The sequence below is a fragment of the Erythranthe guttata genome, chromosome 13 (assembly GCF_056151865.1).
Source record: "Erythranthe guttata isolate IM_541 chromosome 13, IM_541, whole genome shotgun sequence".
Lineage (NCBI taxonomy): Eukaryota > Viridiplantae > Streptophyta > Magnoliopsida > Lamiales > Phrymaceae > Erythranthe > Erythranthe guttata.
In genome coordinates this window covers 11,265,640-11,289,879 of record NC_142545.1, presented here as the reverse complement: position 1 = coordinate 11,289,879, position 24,240 = coordinate 11,265,640, and the positions used below count along the sequence as shown (strand labels likewise).

Sequence of the window (24,240 nt, the reverse complement as noted above, 5' to 3'; positions counted from 1 at the left end):
AAAAAAAAATTATTAGAATAGCAGAGACAACACAAAATAAGGCACAAATGCATAAAACATGTAGACTACACACAACGGTGTAGGCGCCCGACCCTTTGGAATAAGACAACTCGGATCGAACTCCAAAGCACACAACCCCGACTCCTTAATACGTTTCTTCATATTCTTCATTATCTTAAAAGATTCGCATACCGGATTCCAAACAAGCGGAACATCAGACGTCGGAGCCCTTACATAAAAAAATAAAGTACTCCATTTATCCCACTTCAAGCCAATACTCTTCAAAAATCTGAAAGGAACCCGAGGATGTGTGCAGAAGAAGGGTAAATCACTTGAACGATGTAGGGTAAACAAGGCCTTGAACATCTCAACACTAATCGGTAATCCTACTTCGATCATTCTTTGTCGAAAAGCTTCGAACGTGAGAATCACGTTCGGAGTTAATTGACTATATCCTATCCGAAATTCCTCACATACATTCAAAAGAGTGGAGTGAGGCACAATCTGCGAGGAACATGTCAAATATGCGACGTATTGGGTGTGGAACCCTACGGGGGGTGCATACAATCGTTCACCTTTTTTAGGTAAGAGCATCTCAATATTCCTCGGAGCCCCAACTAGCTGAAGGAGAATACCGAATTGAGATTCGGTTAACGAAGTATCATAAACCACCAAACTCAAATTAAGTGGTTTTATTTTCTTCCCTTTATTTTTATCTATAATGACATCTTCTCGTGGAATATCATCACCATCTCCCGCATCTCCATCCGGATTTACATCACTCTCGGATCCCTCGGATCCCTCCGACTCCTTAGAAGAACTCGACTTAAGCGATTCTTCACTATCACTCCCAAAGTCCAAAAATTGAGACCTAAGACGTCTCCTACTAGTACCAACATCATCACTAATATTAGGAATATCAACATTTGATGCCAAAAAATCACCCGGAGAAGACACGAGTTGACGCTCCTCGAAAACGGCCGAAAAAGACCCCTCCACGCGCCCGCAGACGCGCCCCCACGCGCAGCGGACGCGCCGGACGCGCGTCCACGCGCCCCAGACCCCACCCCCTCCCGCGCGTCGCGCGGGTACCCCCCCTCCCGCGCGTCGCGCGGGTACCCCCCACCCCCCCGCGCGACGCGCCCAGCACCACCCCCCCTACCCCTCTCCTTCTCTCTCTCTCTCTCCTCCCTACCCCTACCCCTACCAACCCCACCTACCCTCTCATTCTCTCTCTCTCTCTCCTCCCTACCCCCACCAACCCCACTACCACCCACCCCAGCCCAATTAACCACTCTCTCTCCACTCCGGGCTCCGTGTCCGGCTTCACCTCCACACACAGATCGCGCGGCTCCACTTCGCGCGGAGCCGAGTCGCGCGGCTCCCCTCACATCTTCGAGCCGTGCGGCTTCGTCTACTGGTTCTGCAGCAATTTCTCCGGATAAACCTAATCGCGTGCAATCGGTACGCGCGATTTCTTTCTCTGGTGCAATTTTTTTACCAGAACTCGACCCAATTACCTTCCCTACGGTTCCAAAGGTCATCTCGGTTTCTACAATCGGCTTTCGCAGGATAATTTTCAACTGTTTCGCCTTCACCGTTTGGGACATATAAATCCTTCTATCTGAGGATCTTCTCACCCCAGAGAATATATTATTTTCTACAACGGAGTATATGGAGCAAAATATGTTACGGAGATATATAAAATAAAAAATAGTATTACTCACCCATATTTATTCGACGTGGTTCTTGATACTCCTCTCTCCTGCTTTCACAAGGAATTACCTACTCCTACGCACAAATTTATATTTAAAGCACTTTAAATATGAATCCGCTCACCGATGGGACAACAAAAATAATAATAAAATTTTATTATTATCCTCACCTCAACGACACAAACAAGTATTTGAAATCCAATTCTACTCTCGACACGATCCGGCACCTCTCTCCAATTCGCTCCCTTTTTGGTTTAAAAAAAATCACTTTTACCCACTGTTACATGTTGTATCTATGAAAAGTTCTATTAAAATAGTAAATAATATTATATTCTATATAGTGTAAAATAATTTTTTTAAAATGAAAAATTCTATTAAATTTAATAACTGATTATATTGTATATCATATAGTGTACAGTAAATATAATTAACATAACCAATTAGTAAAAAAATAATAAAAATTAAAAAAGAAAGTATTAATGAAAAGAATTGCTTGAAACAAATAATTTAAGAGAAAACAATCGAACAAAATAACCTACACTTGGTTAAATCAAAATTTACTCAAAAAATTAAAAGAACATATTTTTTTCTTATCATTTTACTCAATTCAGTTTTATTCACAACTACTTAAAATTTAATAGCAAATATATATTACCCTTAATTTAATAGCAAAAAGAAATTAGTTATATTGAAGACTTAAACCCTAAATTTGTTGCACTAAATTAAAATCAATAATAAAAAATAGTTAATATATTACTTCTCGGACCACTTATAAGTACGTACCCAGCAAAACAAAAAAAAAAAAATAAGAACCCTGGTATATAACAAATCAACAAATTTGAAATCATATTAAATGAAGAAAAAAAATTTGTAAACTTTAAACCTAATTCCATTGTTCTCATTTATTTATCATCGATCGTTCTTTTTCCAGAATAGAAAAAAATCATCATCAATTTTTTTTAAGAAAATTCATTATCGATCGTTAATTCCCTTTCTAGAAAACTTCTCTGGGGCAAGAAATCATCGTGATTCTTTTCGGCATTCGATGTTCTGGGTTCCTTGTAGATAAAGTATGTGAATCTGTTCTTGTATATGCATATCAAAAATGAAAAATCCAGTTGTGGGTATCACAGTCAAGGTGTTTGATGAAATTTCTCTATGCCTGAAAGTTTCTCAATTAAATACTGAAAGAAAGAAAATGTGAAACCCCGACATTATTTGGCTGATATACGTACACGGTTTTAATGCATGCCTAGCTATACACCCTATAGCACCCACAACATCTTCAAGTCGCTCGATCTAGCGTGGAAAGTGCACCGGATCTTTCCTATGAACTTCTTTATTGTACTCGAGCAAAGACACTTGATAAATTCTACATCAGTTTGTGGTTCGACGATATTTTGTAGCCACTGTCGTATATTTCCGTTGTTTTCTCAAGTGTTGTAAATTTATGTTGCTGTTTTGTTTTTGGTTAAATAAGGAAAAATTACAGTTTATGTCCCTAAATTTTATCGCTAAAACGATTTAGGTCCTCAAATATTTCAATCCACTAAATATGTCCTTAAAATTGCCACTTTTGATCACTTTATGTTCTGCCGTTAATGTCGGCAGCTAACTTCGACGGAAATAGAACACGTGGCTCACGTGACGTCTATGTGGCCGTTAAATGTCGAGTTGTACAACACCCAGTGCCTACTTGGCCGACGAAACGTGATGTGGAGCGACACGTCATTCTCCTCCCCTATTTCTATTCTAAAATCCCTAATTCTCCATATCTTCAATGAACCCGTAAATCCAATCCCTAAAACCCTTCGAATCCTTCAATTGAGGTGAAATTCGAAAATAGCAGAATCGTCTGTCGATCCATGGCCATTTTTCCTGGTGTTTTACCAGCAAAGTAGCCCAATAAACAAATGCCGAATGTTTCCTCGATTTCACTATCATCTTGGGGGTGAAATATCATATCTTCTTCCACTTCGTTGGGGAAGTCTGGGAGCTCGAATCCGTTCTTGGGCACTCTATTCTTGGCGAAAAAAGAATTATATGCAGCTTTGACAGGTGCTGCATGTTTTTTTTTTCGGAATTGGTTCAAACATTTTGTCGAACACCTAGGTTCTGAAACTGCTGAGTTGGGTAGAATTTATGTCATTTTCACCATCCTTGTGCTCGCTTCATCGAGACCATAAGGGGCACAAGCATCAGCAGACGAAGAATCACACGTTTACCTTCTTCCTCTCAATTGCAGGCATGTGTTTGCACGTAAATCTGTTGTTCTTTGAGAAGGGAAAAACTCTTCAAATGTGAGAATGTTTGGATTTTTTATGGGTTTATGACTTCGATTTTAGTATGGGTTCGAGCAAGAATGCAGATTGGATTGAAAATTTGGGAATGAGTTGAGGTGATTGAAATTGTGAAGTGTGGGAAAATTAAGTTTTATGGGAATGAAACGTGATTTGGGATTTGGGAGAGTGAGTTAGAGGAAATTAGTATATTCTTGTGCCACGTCAACATTTAATATTCAATATAGTATTCCACGTCATATTTAACGGCCACATACACGTCACGTGAGCCACGCGTGCTATTTCCGTCGAAGTTAGCTGCCGACGTTAACGACAGAACATAAAGTGAACAAAAGTGACAAGTTTGAGGACATATTTCATGGATTGAAATGTTCGAGGACATAAATCATTTTAGTGGTAAAGTTTAAGGACACAAACTGTAATTTTACCATTAAATAACTATATGTTGTTGGACAACCTTTTATTTATTTATTTATTATAATATTAAAATAAATAAATAAGAGTTGTTTTGGCTGTTCTATTGTTTGAATTACTTATGAACATTTTGTTAATGTAGAAGAACATGTCATTGCAATGAATTTTGTTATACTTAATATCATAAGTTTGTGCAGAAAAATAAACCATTGGTGGACTGGCGATCTGAGAATCATTTTAGCAACCAACTCTGGACTCCTATTTTTTGTATCAGATGTTCTAATTTTAGATTCACATGTAGTTTGTTGTTCCGAATGGCTGAAATCGAGAATTGTTGTTTGTGCATCTTTTATGTAATTTCTCATAAGTTATATCTATTTTTTTTAAAGGGTAAATAGCACATAACCCCCTTGTGGTTTGATCATTTGGCACATAACCCCCTTGTGATTTCGAATTAGGTATTTTATCCACTTATGGTTAGCTAAAGGTAGCTTCCGTCAATTCTATTAACAGAAAAACTAAAATGACTAGGGTACCCTTGAATGTTTGATCAAATTGCATCAATACCAATTTGTGGTTGCTTCCTCCACCGTGCCAAGAAATCTCTTGTGATTATTTATTTTAGTTAAAACATATTTTTTCTATGAAATTAAAACCCTAATTTAATTTGAATTAAAAGTGAAAATATGTTACTGTATTTATTATCTTACGATAGAAATGATACTGAAAAATAATATAGTTCAAGTCAATGTCAATCATTAAAAAATATGAAAACTCTGAATTGCACTAATTTATGTTAAAAATGTTTCTACACTATTTTTTTTTTTTTTATTTCTATTATTTAAATTTTAATTTTGAGCTTTTAAAAATCCTCAAAAGAGAAATTTATAATATTCTGAAAATCTTTTTTTTTTTCCAAATGTGAATCTAGAAAGTGATTATAAAACTTTCAAATATTAGTGAAAATAAACTGACATTATTCTTATTATTATTATTATTATTATTATTATTATTATTATTATTATTATTATTATTATTATTATTATTATTATTATTATTATTATTATTATTATTATTATTATTATTATTATTATTATTATTATTATTATTATTATTATTATTATTATTATTATTATTATTATTATTATTATTATTATTATTATTATTATTATTATTATTATTATTATTATTATTATTATTATTGGGGGTATATTACAACCAGCTCCCTGAGGTATGGTCAAATTACGAAAACCCCCATCTTGTTTGAATAATTACAACCACCCCCTCAACTCCTCAAATTTAGTGAAATCTTCGGGATTATATGGAATATTATCACTTTTGTACCCGTTTTATCCCATTCGAACTCTACATTTTCAAGCAAGATGATCATAATATGTATTTTTTTGCTTGTATATATGAGATTGTGGTGCATCGGAAACTGTATTTTTACAAAAAAAAACGAGTACAAACTAGAGCACATTCCACGAAATCTAGATGATTATGTTGAATTTGACACCATAAGGGTGGAGGTGTAAGAAAAAATCATAGTTGAGGGGTAGATGTAATACTCCAAACAAGATGGGTTTTTTCGTAAATTGACCATACCTCAGGGGGTGTTTGTAATTTACCCTTATTATTGGTGGTTTCGCGAATGGCTGAGGAACATTGAATAATAAATTGGAATAGACATGTTGACTATTAATAAAAGTAGGCGTGAATGGTTTGTGTACTGTTTATAAATTAAAAACAAGGGGTACTTTTGCCATTTAAAAAAATTACATGTTGAAAGAAGATCACCACTCGTTTTTTAAGCGCTTGAATTACACGTTCTGTTAGTTTTGACAGAATACATAACAGTAGCTACCACATGAGAACCACAAAGGGGTTATATGCTTATATTCAAACCACAAGGGGGTTATGTGCCAAATGGTCAAACCACAAGGGGTTTATGTGCTATTTACTCTTTTTTAAATAACTTAAATTAGATACACGCAAGAGAGACCAAAGAAAAAAAAAACTAAGCAGCCCAAGTTTTAATATATATATATATATATATATATATATATATATATATATATATATATATATATATATATATATATATATATATGAAATAATAAACTGTTAAATAGGAAAACATGGATGAATAAACGAAAATCTGAAAATAGTGTGGCCATACACAACAATCGTAGTGAAAGAATTAAAAGAAATATGCAAAAAAAAACTTGGCCATGCCAAAGGCAACAACATATGCAATAGCTCCGATGAGAGCGGTTTACAGAGTGCTCCTTTCGCATAGTCAAATATGAGCAAAGGCACAAAAATTGACAGAAGATGCACAAGGGAGAAGAGCCACCAGTCCACACACTCTCTAAACAATATTTGTGGCCTCTTCGGATCTACTTCTCCAATCTCAGTTCAAATCTGCACAAGTTTAGATCTCAATTTCGTGATTTTTTTCACGAAATTACGATTATCTTTTGTTTCTTTTACGTTTCGTGCAAAAACTCACAAAACTAAAGCTTTCATTTCGTGAAAAAACTTACGAAATGTAAGCTTTTCTTGCATAAGTACTATGCACGAAAACTGTGTGTTTCTGGTTTTTTGCAATAATTTCGTGGAAAAATATACGAAATGTATGCTTGTATTTCGTGAACAAAAACACGAAATTTAAGCATTAATTTCGTATATTTTTCCACGAAATTATTGCAAAATTTCAGTTTTTGTTTTTAAGATTTGTTTTATTTATTATTATTTAGACTGACTTATTTGACAGATGGCAGACAAAGGCAAGTCAAAGGTAATTATACGAGCAGTTCGTGATGAGGCCGAGCATCAAGAGCGCGAACGCGAGTGCATGACTATTTCTACATGACGTAGGCGAGAGGCTAAGAGAGCTGGTGAAACCAGATCATCGGTTGCACATCCCGATGTCGAGTCTTCCCATGCTATGGAGGAGGAGGAGGATGCGGTGGACCCCGTTCACGAGACAGATGTTGTAGCTCGTGGAGGTCGTGGAGGCCGAGCACGGGGTCGTGGAGCTCGTGGTGGTCAAAGTCATAGTCGAGTCAATCCGTATGTACTAGATGGTCCATTCCTCGGTAGCCCGTGGAATCCGTCTTTGATTCCGAGTTTCAAGTCGCACGTAGCGACATTTTTTGGAGGGGAGAAGTAAGTTAATTGTTTGTTTTAATTTTAATATTATAATTTTTGTATTTTATATTAAATTTTTATAGTTGATTAACTGATATGTTTTTAAAATAAATGATTGCAGGAACGTCCGGTCGGACGAGTGGAGTCCCGTATCAACTCCCTGAACCATTTCAACTACGAGAAGATAGGAGATGCCCTGGCCCAGTTAGATATAGATGTCACTGCAGACAAGCATTTACTGCGGATGACCGGTTTGTATCCCCTAGCCCGTTGTTTCCTACCGCGCATAAATGGTCCCTTGTTGTTTGCATTCGTGGAGCGGTGCAGTCGGAGACGAACAACTTCGATATGCCGTAGGGGAGAGATGACTATCACTCTCCATGATGTCCAGAAGATACTAGGTGCCAATGTGGAGGGACGGGTGGTCGCGCCTAGGTACGACGAGAACATCGCGCGGACAAACTGCGTGTATTTACTGTCCGAGATTATGAACCTCGATTTTGCGAAGATTGACGAGTCATGGAAGCACGGGGGGCCCACATGGAGGATGATACAGGGACAGTTGTTGATGCCCGACACGCCCATAGACGCCAAGTTCATATATATCTAGTGTTTCTTCTCGGATCGATTTTATTCCCCGACAAGACATGTGATCAGGTGAAGCCGTGGTATATGCACGTGCTCGAGGATTCAGTACTTGATCAGATTGGCACGTATTCGTGGGGTTCGGCCTGTTTGGCCAATCTATACAGGGAGTTTGGTATATGCAGTCGAGCACAGTTGAGGAGCTTGGCGGGTTGCACCACCCTTCTTTAGGTAAATTTTAATATATTTTTTGTACTTATTTTTTTCATAATGTTTTTAAATTAATATATTCTCTATTTTTTATTTCACTAAATATCTTTAAATAAAATATTGCAGTGCTGGATAAATGAGTATTTCCCGAGATTTCAGCCGCCGGAGGAGAGCGAGCGGTACTGTGATTTATAGCCTCGATGCAAGAGTTGGAACGCGCCGTCAAAAGCGGGCATGCTCGAGCATATTCGAGGTTTACTCGACAATATGACAGCGGATGATGTAAGTTTTTTATATTTATGTATTTATATTTTTTTTTTAAATATGAATTTTTTGAGTTATGCGTTTATATTTTTTTTAAATATGAAATTTTTCGATTTTATGTAATTGCAGTTTTTTTAAATATGATTTTTTTGAGTTATGTAGTTATAGTTATTTTAAATATGAAATTTTCGATTTATGTGTTTATATTTTTTTTTAAATATGAAATTTTTCGATTTTATGTAATTGTAGTTTTTTTAAATATGAATTTTTCGATTTACGTATATATAGTTTTTTCTGTTTAGGTCGAGTGGCTACCGTATGGTCGGGATATACACGAGAGTATCCCTCGTACGTTGTATCATGGCACGATCCAGTACATGTAGGTCGTAGAGCCATATATGCCTGATCGTTGCGTCCGACAGTTCGGGTGGGTTCAGGATATTCCGCGCGGCTTGATTCCATCGATGGAGGCATGTTTACGCGGTCCTAAAGGAGGTGCAATGTGCAAAGTCAACTACCCATTTTCCGGGTGGTATGTAGGACATGGTCCAGGCTCATTGCATTCGTGCCAACGTATACAAGACGGCACGACAAAGGGGGAAGTCGACGAGCACTACATGGATTGGTACACCGATCGGATTCATCTGAAGATCACCAACCCCGTCGTAGGCTCGGCTCAACTGCATCGAGAGAATGTGAGGCCACCAGATCAGCCGGCTTATTATCAGATAGTATACGTGCATTGTACCCGATCACCAGGAGCACTGGACAGGACTGGATGCAGCAGTTTGCCGATCTACGTGCCGACCTTAGAGATATTATGCAGCCCGCAGCCCGATATATTGGCATTGACCAGGACGACGACGACGACGACGATCATAAGGTGCAGCCGCCGAGGAGAGAGAGATATCTTGTGTAAACAGAAAATGATTTTAAGACATATTTTGTGTAGTATTACACGAAATGAAAGAAAATATTTCGTGTGAAATAACACGAAATGTCTAAAACTGTTGGAAATGAACAAAAAACATGTATTTTCACCTCAAAATTGAAGCCGTTTTCATCCATGTTGATAATAGTTGTGCTCAAACTGATATTGGTCGAAAATTTATTGGATTTGAAGAATTTCAAAAATTAAAACTTGAGAGTGTTTGAGAGGAAGTTTGGATAAGATTTGAAAAAGAAAAAATAATGAATTATTTCACACTGTGACTAGTAAAAACCGCACTGATAATAGCAAGCTCCATTATATCATGAAGTTCTGCTGAAAGTTACAAGATGTGGCCTTATATAGGCACCTATATGATTCATTCTTTTTTTGCCACCTACCTACCTTTACAAAAATGGTTAAATACACTATGCACCTCTAAAGTATAGTCTTATTTAACATTTACCCTTTTCAAATATCATTTGCGACACTTACCCACTCTCAACATCAATGGTTTACCTTTTAAAATTTAAAACATAATAAATATAACAATCTAATAATTATTGGATCATAAAAACTTGAAAAGTAACTAAAAATAAATTATTGGAAAATAATTAAAAAGTAATATATATTGTATAATAATGAATGAATATATATTTTAAGAAATTAATGAACTAAAATAAATTTAAATACTTAAGATTACTATTAGTTATGTATTTATTTCTTAAAATTTATCTATATGAAAATATTCGATTAAATGATTCAACAATAATATTAGATATTATTTACTAAATATTACCCAACGTAAGATAATATTTTTAAATTTTTAAATATTGTATTTTTCAACAAATATTTTTTTATATATAATTTAATTATTCTTGTAGTTATTCCTTCAATAAAAGAGAATTTTTAAGATATTTGAATTTAAAATGCAAACTAAATTGTAATTAAGAGGGGAAGTGTTACAAATGATACTTTAAGAGAATAAGTGTTATGTAGCATGTATTTTAGGGGTGCAAACTGTATTTAACCCTTAAAAAAACTCTCCACTCAGCCCTTTGTGTGTGCTAAGAAAAAGGCTTATAAAGGTTTTCTTTATCGAATATTAATAGCACGAGATTTTTTTGGCAATTCGATATAACAATTGGTACTTAATCAATGTAAAAACTCATCTTTTAATGTCTGATAGAAATTTCTCCTCACGTGCGTGTATCAATTTTGGAGCTGTAATTTATGTGGAGTGCATGTAGAATTTTCGACCCAAAACATTAACGAAGTGTTAAACCTGTGTTTCTTGCGATTCATTTTTCACCTTTAATCTTTGCTTTTGGCATTAAAAGGCTACATTTCAATAGCGTAATAGTAACAGAAAGTTAAAGAAAAATGGAGGGCTTTTGCAGGTTACTCTAATGAATAAGAGATGGTCATGAAAAGGTTTTTGAACTGATTTAACCTGTACCGAAAATAAAAGAAATCGAATGTAAAGAAAGGAAAAATTGATTAACTAACTAAATTGTTATGTACTGTGCACAACAAGCCAAAGGAACATTTACATGTCTTAATAATACAAGACAACAAGACTTTATAACATAAGATCACTGTCCAGGAATTTAGAACATAAGAAAACAAGTTTTTATCACATAATAGTAACTTCACATGCAGTGGATCCACGTTGGAAAAGTGAGATCGTCTCTATCACATTAAACTCTTCGTTGGAACCAAGGCGTTGGGAATATGGTATTTCCATCATCTCCAACATTTTATAGCATTGCTCAAAAGATATTTTATAATTTCAAGCTCGTGCTTTTTAGTTTTTAACTCTGATGTAAGGAAGCTTTATCATTCTAAGATTTGATAATAGGCCGATCTGGGAACTTGTCGTGGTGGTTCCGTCCAGCCTTCTATTTCTTCATAACGCTGATTCTAACATATATATCAAAAAAAAAAATTAATAATAAATAAAGAAAATAAAATAACCAAAGCCTCTCACTTGTTATGTATGATAGGAAATAAAATATAAAAAACAAAAAACAAAAGCTACATATACTTATATTGCTTCAACAAACCTGGGAGAAAATAAGGATTTCAAGACTATCAGCATTTTGGGGGAACTTTGAGAGAAAACGGTAATCAGCAGTCAATTCGAGTTTAATTAAGTTAAGAAAACATATAGTCAGTGCAAGGAATACCGATTGAGTAGTTTGGAAAAACATGCACACACACACACACAATAAAAGATACTATAAATCCTAACTAGTGAAACCAAAATCCCCATATTGTGTCATTCCCTTGTCATTTGAAATGAACTTCGTCCTCAAAGTTTAACTTCTGAAATACTCTTCTTTATTGACCAAATGACCTCCACCGCACAAGTACATGTTTGTGCTTCCATCGATGTTTGACCTTATTAGTACAATGTGGGATACCGTTTAGACAAATCTTGAAAATTAGAAAAATTCAGCACAACCAAGCAACAATTTGAATCCATGTCTCGAATTTTATAGGATACAAAATATAGTTATAAAAATGCATAGTAAAGAACTAAAGATGGTGAATTCTATAGCCCACGCAAATAAATTAAAATAGATGATACATAAACCAATTCAGAAGCAACACCATTTTACTTCCCCTAACCAAACTCAGGACAGGGAACAAGTTCACATGCATGCAGTAGATCCTCGTTGAAACGATGAGATTATCTGGATCAGAGCATTCCTTGACTTGGAATCAAGATAATGGGGATATACTATTTCTATCTTCTCCAGGACTTTAGCATTCTTCAAAAGATATCTCACAGCTTTAAACCTGCGTTTTCTATGCAAAAAGGGAACAAACTTTATATATCTAAGACGTGATGATAGGCATGTTGGCACTTGCTGGGGTTCCATCCAACCTCCTACTTTTTCTTGAACCTGATCATAATAACAACAAAAAAAAAAAAATAAGAAGGATATCACGTATTTAAGACGATAGAAAAAAAAAATTCAAAAACTATTTTATTGCATCAACAAACCTCGCGGAGAATAAGGATTTCAAGATTGTCAGCACATTCGAGCATCTTTTGGAGAAAACAGCAATCAGCAGTCAATACGAGTTTGATTAAGTTACGAAAACTTATAGTCCGTGCAAGGAACACTGATTGAGTAGTCTGGAAAGACATGCACAGAAACACAATATAAGATTAACATCAACAAAGGAATACAAAATGAGCTGAAAAGGGGGTATAACACACACCTCTGTACACTCTGATAAATTTAAGTCTAGGCAACAGATCTTACGGATCCTATCAATAAATTCCGTCACAGATCGAGAATAAAGATAATCTCCATCGACATAATCCTCAAATCTGATATATGCTTCAATTAAGGAGGTTAGCGGCCCACATTTGATATGCTGGTTTGACATATCAACTAACTTGAGATAAACAAGGCCTGGGGTATTTATCTCCAGGTTGTAGTAGCCCTTGTGTTCGTAGCCAGGTTCAACATCAAAATAATTGATCACGAGTCTTTTGATTGTGGGTGAGGATATTTTACAAGAACAAAAACAACAATACAATTGGATTTCCAACTCCTCAAGCACTGGGCATCCAGAAAGAAGATCCGAGAGGGACTCGTATCCTCCATTCATATAGTGTAGATGAAGAATCTTGAGGGCAAACACACAACGGCACAACTTACGGAGAAGATACGACTTGAGGGGAAGATACTGAAATTCCGTAGCCTCAAATCAACAAGAGTTTTGCAGGTGAAGACGCATCCAGGTAAAGCACGTATACTATTTTGACGGTAAAAATGAATGTGGAGATTTTTCACATTGCGATCAACTGCAAACTTAATCCGTGTCTCAAATTGATGGTCATTGCAACAATCAGTCACGGTGAAGCAAAAAGTATCGACACATTGCAATTCATGCAGGAATAAAACCCTATCAATGATAGTACTATCATCTGGGTGGTCAAAAACTAAATTGGGGACATAAGACCAGAGATACCTCCATCTTCGAGCTAGAATGCTGGTTGCGACGGTGTTCTTAGTTGTTGGGAGAAAAGAGAGAATGTGACAGATAATCGAGTCCGGCAAATCGCTGAGTCTATCGATTGAGAGTTTTGTTATCTTCATTACGAAATGGGAAAAGAGGCTTTGTGAGTGCGAAGAAGAACAAATACTGCCGATATATATATAAAGCCAAGGTACGTGAAGGAGTTTAAAGAAAATGTTTGATTTAAATAATTATGAGCGACTCTTCAGTTAAGCACATAAGCGTACACTGTAGTCAACAGTCTAGACCGTCTCTCTGACTCTCTATGTAAAATTACGGTAAAATTTGCAATTCCAATGTTCATAGGCAAAATTGAAAAGGTTTAATCCCGCTTCCACAAAAGGCATTTAAAATAGGGTTAAATATAAAAGGGGCTCTTTGACATACCCCTTACTTTTTTTAATGGTGATAGGCCCAAAATATTTTAGACCATTTGAGAAAAGTCCAATTCCAATTTCAGCTATTATGCTTTCCAGCTTTACCCCGCCCGCCACCTCATCACTAGGTCACGCGCTCCGCGTTTTTTTTTTTTTTTTTTTTTCCCGTTTTTTTAATCGAATATGAAGCATAGTCGATTAGTCTTAAATCGACTGTGCTTCATAGTCGATTAAGGAAATTCTTTATTTTTTAACTTTTTTTTTTGTTTCTAATTTTTTTTTTAAATTTTTTTTTTTAATTTTTTTTTCTCTATCAGGTTTATTAATGGATAGTCGATTAAAAATTTAACTATTAAAAATAACAAATCACAATTACAAAAAAAAATACAAAATCAATTATATTTAAAAAAAAATACAAACATTGTAATTGATTTATACATTGAAATCAATAAACAAAAAATCAAAAAAAAAAAATTAACAACTAGAGTCGGTTAACCTTAATCGACTACTGAACATAGTCGATTAAGCATTAATCGACTATTGAACATAGTCGATTAAGGGCCCTGCCTGCGCGAATTTTTTTTTATGCGCCGTCTTCCGCCACAATCCACCAAAAAACCCTAGATTTGTTCTTCATCGTCACCACGTCGTCGCCATACCACAGCATCACCACCCCACTTCCATATTCTAACTGTTTTTTATCCAAACAATCAAAACAGAACCATGTACTACGGTCAAAATCATCAAAACAAAGCCATCAACCAAAGTAGAACCATCACCCATCAAAATCCGATTCTAATCAACAATTTTACCTCTTTTCGCCGTCGATGTAGCAATCGTGGCATTCGAACTCAGAATCGCTATCAAATTAGAGTTCGATACGAGGTTTTCTTTTAATAGGCGCCGACGGTTAGACTCTATGCATTTCTTCATCTTGCGACGGGGGCGGCGAGGAGAAGATTTGTCGGAGAAAGCAAAAAAAAGAAACAAAGAAGAAAGAACAGAGAATAGAGAAAAAAGATAGAAACGAATAACGAGAAAGGAAAATGGTAAATGAAAAATGAGATAGGGTTTTGAGAGAGTATATTGAACAATTAAGGGTAGTTTTGGAATTATGAAAATAGTATTTGGGTGGAATATTAACTAGGGGGTTTTCTCTAATTATTTTTAGGAGGGGGTGTTTTCTTAACTACATTTCCTAGATGAGGGGGGTCTTGCTAATTATCCCAATATAAAAACACCCTTGTATTATAGACTTTGTATCATATATCTCATGTACTACATATAAATACAAAAATTCCCCTACTATTATATTTTTTTCCAAAATTTGACGAAAATACCCCTGCTAAGCCTATAAATATAAGGGTTTGTTTGAGCCATTCTCCACTATATTTTTAACATTTTCAGTCAATTTTACTTGGGAAATTTTGATACTTTTATTTTTTTCTCCAAAATATTTAATTACTTAGATTTTTTTTTTAATTTCTGAATAAAACATTTTATTTTTGTCATTTTGAATTTCTTCATTTTTTTCTTGAATGTCTTCCGGTAGTTCTAATTCTCAACAATCAGAGGATTGTAAAGATGTTTGTAATCTTAGGATGTTTGAACTATCGGAAAACATTTAAGAAAAAAACAATGAAGAAACTCAAAATGACAAAAAAAAGGGTTTTATTCTGAATTTTTTTTTTTAAGCAATTAGATGTTTTGGAGAAAAAATATATAAATACCAAAATTTTCCACGTAAAATTGACTGAAAATGGCTCAAAGTTTTGTAGGGGTATTTTCATCATATTTTAGAATAAAATGTAATGTGATGGGGGTTTTTGTATTTATGTGCAGTACATGGGTATATGATACAAAGTTCATAGTTCAGAGATGTTTTTGTATTTAACCCTTTAAGATATCAACCCTCATTACTCATTAGAGAGTTGGTAGCTAGCCTTATCAACACGGTAAAAGGTATAGGGTTCGAGTCCTCTTCCCCTTATAAAAGATTTGAATTTATTTAGATATTTATATTTTATATATCTAAATATCGAATGATGGACTTTTTTTTTTGATAAGATCGAATATGATGGACTTGACTTTGTTAATGTTCACAAGTTGAAACGGAAAATATAAGGAATGAACTAAATGAAAATGAAAGTATAACTTCTAAGGGGGAAATTATAAATAAGGTAATTGGTAAACGATCCGGATATGAGAAAGGATTGGGGTATAGAGTTGTCTTCTAAATGTTCGAAGAGGTCAACATGTGAATCTTCTCAACTGATCGGTAGTAAAAGAAAAGTTGAGTGTTACCGCGCATTAAATCCCAACACGAATTGATTCAAATTCAAGAAGCATTGTTTCGTTGTTTTTTTTTTTGCCGCCGGTTTTCGACGTTGATCTTTTTTTTCCCATAAATTTTTATTCGTTTTTTTACCCCGTCGCGCGTAATTGTACTGTCATTAACAATAATTATATTGTCACTGACAATACATTAACGTAATTATATTGTCGTTGACAGCACATTAACGTATTGTACTGTCGTTAACAATACATTTATGTAATTGTACCGTCGTTGACTATACAATAAGAGTTAGTGACAATATTTTTATTTTTTTGGCTTTTGTTTTATTTGTTAACAAATCAACGTAATTATATTACTGTCGTTGACAGTAAAATAACAGTAAACACAGTAATATTATTGTCAACCACAATCAATATTATTATTATTTTTTGGTTTTCTTTTTGTCTGAGTTGTTGACGGAGTCACGTAATAATATTACTAACTACTATTGTAATATTTCTGTAAACACAATAATATTATTGTAGTTGACTGTAATATTATTGTTGTTACAATAATATTCCTGTCAACCACATCAATATTAATTCTTTTGGTTTTTTATTATGTTTACCCTTTGTTGAACAGTCAACATATTAATATTACTCTGTTACACAATAATACTGATTTTTGTTGTGTTAATATTATTGTGCTAGAGATTAATAGAGCAATATTATTGTTTTAAATTCTAGTATAGTTAATATTACAGTGTTTAACAGTAATATAGTTAATATTACTGTCAACCACAGCAATATTGCTCTTTAAACGGGTGCTAAAAAGATGGTGAAGAAAAAAAATTCAAAAAAAAGAGAAAGAAAAAGTTCAGCGCCGCCAAAGACTGGATCAACTTCGGCTTTATTCAAGGGCTTTAGTTTTGCAGGTTAGAGACCCAGTTGTTCAGCTTTGCGTGGTCAAAGTATATACTCGCGTGCAGAGACATACCTCGGTGTTCCCATTTAAATCTATCAAGGTGAGCGATACATCATCGATATTATTATTGATATAGTTAACAGTAGTATTACTGTCGTATACTGTGAATTACAATAATACTAGTGAGGTTGACTCTTTCAACCACAATCTTATTACAATACTATACAGTAATATCATTGTCAATCACAGTACTATTACAATATTGACAGTAACATTACTGTCAACCACAATAGTTTTGCAATACTAGACAGTAATATTATTGTCAACCATGGTACTACTACAATACTGACATTAACATTACAGTCAACCACAATAGTTTTGCAATGCTAGACAGCACAAGTACTATAACCGTCAATCACAATACTACAATACTAGACAGTAATATTACTGTCAACCACAATACTAGACAGTAATACTACTGTCAACCACAATAATATTATCATGGTGACCGATCTACAATGCAACAATAATATTATTTTTTACAGTAATTTTACTGTCAACCACAATTACAATCAACAATCAACGGCGGGCAGCAAAAAAAAAACAAAAAAACAAAAAAAAAAAAGAAAAAGAAAGGAAAAAATAAGTCGGTCATCAACACTAGTCTTCGGCAATGAACAAAAAAGTTTTTTAAAAAAATTAGAAAAGTCAAAATTGAATTTTTGTGGTAAAAATGATGAAATTGAAGTTAAATTAGTGTTACAATTGTGAATTGGGTTTGAAGAGTTCATGTAATGTTGTCATAAACATTAAATTTGCCTTTATTTATAATACATGTTAAATGAATGTGCTTATTGACGAAAAAGAAATATTACACTTTGATCAGAGATTTATGTATAAAAACCCTAAATTTATAAACTAACTGATTTATTATCTACCGAAAAAGATGAATTTAAAGAAAGCCACATTCAGAGATAGACTAGATAAACCAATTATGAAAGAACGTTTGGCCGTTTAATATACAAGACATCGAGACTTTATTGACTTGAGATTGCTGTCAAAATCCTGAATAATTCAGACCCCAGAAGAATCTTGCAAATCCTGTTTGGACTTTAATATAACATATCCTGTTTGTTTAAACCAGAAACCTAATAAATAAGACATCAAGGCCCGTTTGGTTGGTAAGATAAGATTAGCCAATATAATATTAAATAATCTAATGAAACCTAATTATTTTATTGGAGCTTGAAACGTCCAACAAAAAAAAACTCATTAGAAGGCAAGATAAGTCATGATTATATAATTTTGGCGGGTCGACCCGGCAATTTATTGATGATACCAAACATCAAATTAAGTCCAACTATTTAGTTAATCATGGCTTATCTGGGCCAGTATTTATAACTTAAGATAACTGTTAAACTCCTCGACCATGCAAATGCAACCACCAGAACAATATTTGCAACACCTGCTGCTTCAACATAACTATTGGATTCAAATTTGCCATTTTTAGGTGGAATAAGGATAAGGGACTAGATCACATTAGAAACTATAAGGTAGTCATTCGAAAAAAACGGAAGCCATTCTTCCGCAGTTAGAAGATATTTTTTTATCACAAAATATCAACAAACGGTTGAAACTAAAGATTGTGAATGTTGTAGGGTCTTACAAGTAAAATTAATGTTACCGATCCAAAAGTTTACAAGGCCCCCAAGTGTAAGCGATTCTGAAGCAATAAGAGAGACCTCACGACTCATGATTATACGGCCCCTTACAAATCTGAAACAAAGGCAACTTGACATGTTGTGGATCCTCGTTGAAAAAGTGAGATCTCCTGGATCATATTAATCTTTTCATTTGCAGACAAATCGGCATCTACTATTTCCATCCTCTCCAGGACTTTAGCATTCCTCAAAAGATATCTTATAATTTCAAGCTCGTACTTTTCACCTCCGATGTAAGAAAGCCTTATCGTTCTAAGATGTGATAATAAGCATATCGGCACTTGTTGTGGTGGTTCTGTCCAGCCTTCTGAATCGTGAGAGCACTGACAATGACAAAAACATAAAGCCAAAAAGAGGCTATTACTTAAGTAAAGAGTAAAGGAGACATAAAATAGGGAAAGCTAAGAACTTGTATATTTGCATCAACAAACCTTGGTGAAAATAAGGATTTCAAGATTATCAGCATTTTCGAGTATCTTTGAGAGAACATGGTAATCAGCTTTCAATTCGAGATCGGTTAAATTACGAAAAGGTAAAGTCCACGCAGAGAGTACTAAATCGATAATCTGTAAGGACATGCACATATAGTATTAGATACTTGCAAACACTAAACAAACGGAGAATGAGTTGATGGAAGATCGAAAACCGTACCCTTGTCTCATATACTAAATCTAATGTAAGGAGCTTGGCATTGCAAAGTCTACCGACAAATTCCAGCACAGTTCGAGAATGAAGAAATTCATCTTTTTTCTTCTCGTCGCTGTGAAGTTCAATACGTGCTTCAGTTAAGGAGGTTAGCAACCCAGATTTGATATGCTCCGAGAAATAATCAATTATCTGGAGATATTCAAGTGCAGGGGCATTTATCTCGAGCGTTTTTCGACATAACCCTGTTGATGATTTCTTGACCTTCGCGGTTGATAAAAACTAAATTGGGCGTCGAGCTAGAATGCTGCTTCTCACGGAGTGCTTAGTTGAGAGAAAGGAGAGAATGTGACAGAGGACTGAGCCAGGCAAGCTGCTAAGTCTATCAATCGAGGGCTTATTTTGTAATTTGTGCCAACGCTTCCGACGTTTTCTGCTCTGCTGCTCCGTTATCTCCATAACAAAATCGAGAAAAGGACTTAGCTATTCAGCCTGAAAATTTGAAGGAGACTGAGTCTCTAATGAAGACGATGGGTTTTTTTCCCCCAAATAAATGGAGGGTTTTCTGATTCTCCCCCTGTTTTACAAAATCAAATATTCTATTTTGTTGTCCCACAAAAATTTAAAGGGAAAATTATATTTTATGCCTCTAAACTTTACAACTAAAATGATTTTCATCCTCAAACTTTTTCATTTACGTAATATGTTCTCGAACTTGCTAATTCTTAACAATCTATGTTGGCTATCAACTTCGTCAGTCAAAATAGACGGAAATATCACGTGTAGCGCACGTGATGTCGATCTGACCGTTAAAAGTCGACATCCTTACACCATAAGTCGATTCGGCCGAAAAACATGGCACAGAGTGGCATATAGCTGTCAAATCGACCTGGTACACAAATCTGTCAATCTAAACTCAATCCCCGAATTTCTAACTCACTTAAATCCAGTCCCCATTTCTCAATTCTCACTTCACTCGTCATCCTGTAAACTCTAGTCATCCAATACCAAAATATCTTTCAATCGCGTAAACCACTCCCAAATTTCCAATAAAATTTGCATTCTTGTTCGAAATGATAGAAAATTCGAAGTCATAAACCCATAAAAAAATACGAAGTCGCACATTGCAAGAGTTGTTCGAACAAAGGTGCTGCCGCACGAAGTCCTGCTTTGGGTAATTTCAGAAAAAGAAAATGTCGTGAATGAGTGACTCCGGTATTGATTTTACTCCAAGCTATAGTAAGTATCCTTAAATTTGTATCTTGTACACTACAACATACAATTTGATATGAAACCAAAAATACCACCTCCCAAATTCCAAAACCAAAGTTCAAAGATATTAACTTTGAAGAAACTTACCAAAATTATATGTGTTGCTCGATTGTGATGTTCCAGCTCCACAAATGTTAAACAGGGAATTTGAGGCTTCATACGGCGAATTTGAAAAAACATTCAAAAAAATTGAGAAATAAAAAACATTTAAAAAGAATTTAGCCAAAGAATTTTAGCAAAAAAAACATTAAAAAAAAAAATAAAAAAGAAAATCCAAAGTTGCGGCAGTCATAATTGGTTAGAGCCTTAGAGGTCAAAATTGAATAATTGGAGTGAAATAGGGATTAAATTGAGATTTAGTGAATGAAATTGAAGTACATTAAAAATTGGAGGAGTATTTTAGTGTTTTGACATTTTGCCATATCTGTAATCCCAGTGCTTCTTTTCTCTAAACTCAAATTCTATTATGAATTAGAAAGTAGGTAAGGAGGGGATTTATAGAACACAAGTTCCTTTTATTTTAGTAAATTATTTTAGATGTCCTGAAAAGAAACATGAAACGGAAATTGTAGAATTTCAACTTTCTATCTAGAGTGAATAAGATGTTGCATACAAGGTTACATATGTTTTCAAATAATTACTATCAAATTTATCATTTTTGATACCTGATAAGCAAGGCATCGGTAAAAAAAAAAAAAAAAAAAAAAAGCGCCTTATATTTCCCCCCCTCTCCTCGATCAGACAATTAGAAGACCATATTTCATCGCAAAACAGTAACAAAAATTCGAAATAAATGTTCAAAGTAAAGATTGTGAATTTCTTTGGTCACACAATAGTAACAAGAAATGCAAAGTAAAGATATTGGTGAATGTTGCAGGTCACAAACATAAAATAGATGATCTTGATGAAAACACGTAATAGAGGCCCGAAGTACATGTAGCAATTCAAAAGAAACAGCGTTTGTTCAATACAGACGACATCAAGAAACATTACAACAACTTATGATTATGCAACCACCACCCCCTAAACAAATCTAACTTCACATACGCTGGATCCTCGTTGAAACGCTGAGATATTCTGGAGCATATCAATCTTCTCGTAAGGATTAAGGGAACAGTAATAAACTACTTCCATCCTCTCCAACACTTTAGCATTCCTCAAAAGATATTTTATAATTTCAAACTCGAGTCTTTTACCTTTGATGCCAACAAGCTTTGTAGTTCTAAGACGTGATAATAGGCATGCTGGCACTTGTTGGGGTTCCATCCAGCTTTTTATTTCTTTATGTCTAGGAACCTGATTATATCACTATTAGAATAGACACAACAAGAGAAAGAAAAAAAAATTGATTGCGTCAACAAACCTCGTGGAGAATAAGGATTTCAAGATTATCAGCATCTTCAAGGAACTTCAAGAGAAAAGGGCAATCACTAGTCAACTCGAGTTTGACTAAGTTACGAAAACTTATTGTCCGGGCAGAGAATGCTGATTGAATAGTCTGGAAAGACACAATATAAGATTACCATGACTAAACAAATATTCATTAAGCTGAAAAAGGATTTAATGCACACCTTTGTATAACATGATAATTGTAATTTTAGGCATTTCACGTTACGGAGCCTATCAAATAATTCCACCACAGATCGAGCATAAATAAAATCATTGATATAAGCCTTAATATCGATATCAGCTTCGATTAGGGAGTTTAGCGCCCCACATTCGATATGTTTGGCTGAGTCATCAGCCAAATGGAGATAAACAAGAGCGGGGGTTTTAATCTCCAACTTGTAGTTGCAGAAGTCTTCTTCGTTGTCAGAATCCTCACCGTCATAATGAAGATCGACGAAGAGCCTTTTAATTGTGGGGGAATATATTTTAAAAGATTCGTAATCGGTGTTTGAGTGGATTAGCAACTCCTCGAGCGCTGGACAGCCGGAGAGAAGGTGCGGAAGGGATTCGTTGCCCTCGTATTTGACATACATTAGATGCAGCCTCTTAAGGCGGGGCAAACAAATGACATTCCCTACGATGGGGATTGCACCGAAAGATTCGATGCTCAAATCAACTAGGGTTTTGCAGGTGAAGAGGCCGGGAGGCAAATGAGCGTGATAATCGAGACAAATATCGATATTCTGCACACTCCGCTCAACTGCAAAGGTAACCCATTTCCCCACTAGATCATCTTTGTCACAGCCAATCTCAACGGTAAGACGAAAGGTGTTAATAGTTTGCAGTTTATATAGAAATAAATCTGTTGAAATTAATGCTCAATTTTGGAATAATTAAAAATATTAGTCTTGTAAAATAGTAACTAGAATAATCTATAGGACTCAAGCTAGCTAGATACTTCTAGCCATAGAAGAATATTCAAGAAAATGTATAATTGTAAGGAGAATTCTAGAGAAGGACTACTCTAGCAATTCTCTAGATTCATCCATGAAGCCTATAAATAGGCTATGAGGCATTGTAAACTAGTATCAACTAAAAATCAAAACTAATAAAGCCTTCTCCTTCAACTAAGTCCTATTGTCCCTTCTCTCCAAATAAATCAAACTATCTCCAAATTACTATCCACCTCCTCTCACAAACTAACAGTGGTACCAGAGCCCCGTTCGATCAAAGACTTGGGTGTTCCTTTCACTACATACTATTTCCAAAACCATCCTATATTATTCCATTAACTTACACCATGGCCAATACACTATCTAACAACCAAATTGCTCTTCCTATGTTCTTTGGAGAAAAATATGACTATTGGTCTATCAAAATGAAGACCTTCTTTAAATCTCAAGGCTTATGGGAGATTGTCGACGAAGGGTTCACTACTCCTAGCGACACTTCTAAACTCTCTCAAGTGGAGAAAGATAAGTTAGCCAAGGATATGGAAAAAGACAACTTGGCACTCTACAACATTCAAATGGCTATGGCGGATTCAATTTTCCCAAGAATTTGCGGTGCTACAAGTGCAAAGGAAGCGTGGGATACCCTGAAGGAGGAGTTCCAAGGCAATGCAAAGGTACGAACTACTAAACTTCAAACTCTACGAAGGGATTTGGAGAATATGAAAATGAAGGATTCCGAGACCGTAAATGAATATTATTCTCGACTAAGGGAATTAGTTAATCAATTAAGAGCTAATGGAGAAGATATTTCCGATAAAAGAGTAGTCGAGAAAATATTAATCAGTCTGCCGGAAAAATATGATCCAATCGTTACAACAACTGAGGAGACAAAGGATCTCGCCACTCTCTCTGTCACGGAGTTGGTAGGCTCTCTTGAAGCATATGAGAAAAGACTGAGTAGGCGTGAAAGTGATTCAATGGAGAATGCCTTTCAGTCTAAACTCCAAATTCGGTCTCAAAATTCAAGATATAAGGAAAGAAAATTTGGAGAAAGTTCTAGAAGGGGAAATTCTA

The 24,240-nt window shown here is 35.0% G+C and overlaps 3 protein-coding genes across 3 annotated transcripts; all 3 read right to left on the bottom strand.

Moving 5' to 3' along the window:
- Positions 1-12,226: 12,226 nt before the first annotated feature.
- Positions 12,227-13,199, bottom strand: LOC148765899 (FBD-associated F-box protein At5g38590-like). Its single transcript, XM_088812408.1, has 3 exons — positions 12,804-13,199; positions 12,583-12,717; positions 12,227-12,481 (listed from the first exon to the last, which is right to left on the bottom strand). Exons 1-3 carry the CDS (start codon positions 13,197-13,199, stop codon positions 12,227-12,229), a joined length of 786 nt encoding a protein of 261 aa, XP_088668534.1.
- Positions 13,200-18,725: 5,526 nt separating this feature from the next.
- LOC148765898 (putative FBD-associated F-box protein At3g50710) lies at positions 18,726-20,535 on the bottom strand. Its single transcript, XM_088812407.1, has 5 exons — positions 20,524-20,535; positions 20,322-20,441; positions 19,559-19,834; positions 19,339-19,473; positions 18,726-19,230 (listed from the first exon to the last, which is right to left on the bottom strand). Exons 1-5 carry the CDS (start codon positions 20,533-20,535, stop codon positions 18,955-18,957), a joined length of 819 nt encoding a protein of 272 aa, XP_088668533.1. The 3' UTR covers positions 18,726-18,954.
- Positions 20,536-21,746: 1,211 nt separating this feature from the next.
- On the bottom strand, positions 21,747-23,487 carry LOC105953730 (F-box/FBD/LRR-repeat protein At5g56420). Its single transcript, XM_088812406.1, has 4 exons — positions 23,418-23,487; positions 22,396-23,075; positions 22,188-22,322; positions 21,747-22,120 (listed from the first exon to the last, which is right to left on the bottom strand). The coding sequence occupies exons 1-4, from the start codon at positions 23,485-23,487 to the stop codon at positions 21,848-21,850; spliced, it is 1,158 nt and encodes a 385-aa protein (XP_088668532.1). The 3' UTR covers positions 21,747-21,847.
- Positions 23,488-24,240: the final 753 nt, after the last annotated feature.

Excerpts from the sequence above, each read along its gene's own strand:
- LOC148765899 (XM_088812408.1), bottom strand. The coding sequence starts at position 13,199 with ATGAATGGAGGATACGAGTCCCTCTCGGATCTTCTTTCTGGATGCCCA. Across the intron at positions 12,718-12,803 it reads ATTTATCAGAGTGTACAGAG|ACTACTCAATCAGTGTTCCT; the intron begins GTGTGTGTTATA and ends ATGTCTTTCCAG. Across the intron at positions 12,482-12,582 it reads AAATCCTTATTCTCCGCGAG|GTTCAAGAAAAAGTAGGAGG; the intron begins GTTTGTTGATGC and ends TATTATGATCAG.
- LOC148765898 (XM_088812407.1), bottom strand. Across the intron at positions 19,835-20,321 it reads GCGCTACACGTGATATTTCC|TTTTTATCAACCGCGAAGGT; the intron begins GTCTATTTTGAC and ends CGCCCAATTTAG. Across the intron at positions 19,474-19,558 it reads ATTTAGTATATGAGACAAGG|ATTATCGATTTAGTACTCTC; the intron begins GTACGGTTTTCG and ends ATGTCCTTACAG.
- LOC105953730 (XM_088812406.1), bottom strand. The coding sequence starts at position 23,487 with ATGGTTTTGGAAATAGTATGTAGTGAAAGGAACACCCAAGTCTTTGAT. Across the intron at positions 23,076-23,417 it reads AACGGGGCTCTGGTACCACT|ATTTATTTCTATATAAACTG; the intron begins GTTAGTTTGTGA and ends TAATTTCAACAG. Across the intron at positions 22,121-22,187 it reads AAATCCTTATTCTCCACGAG|GTTCCTAGACATAAAGAAAT; the intron begins GTTTGTTGACGC and ends TGATATAATCAG.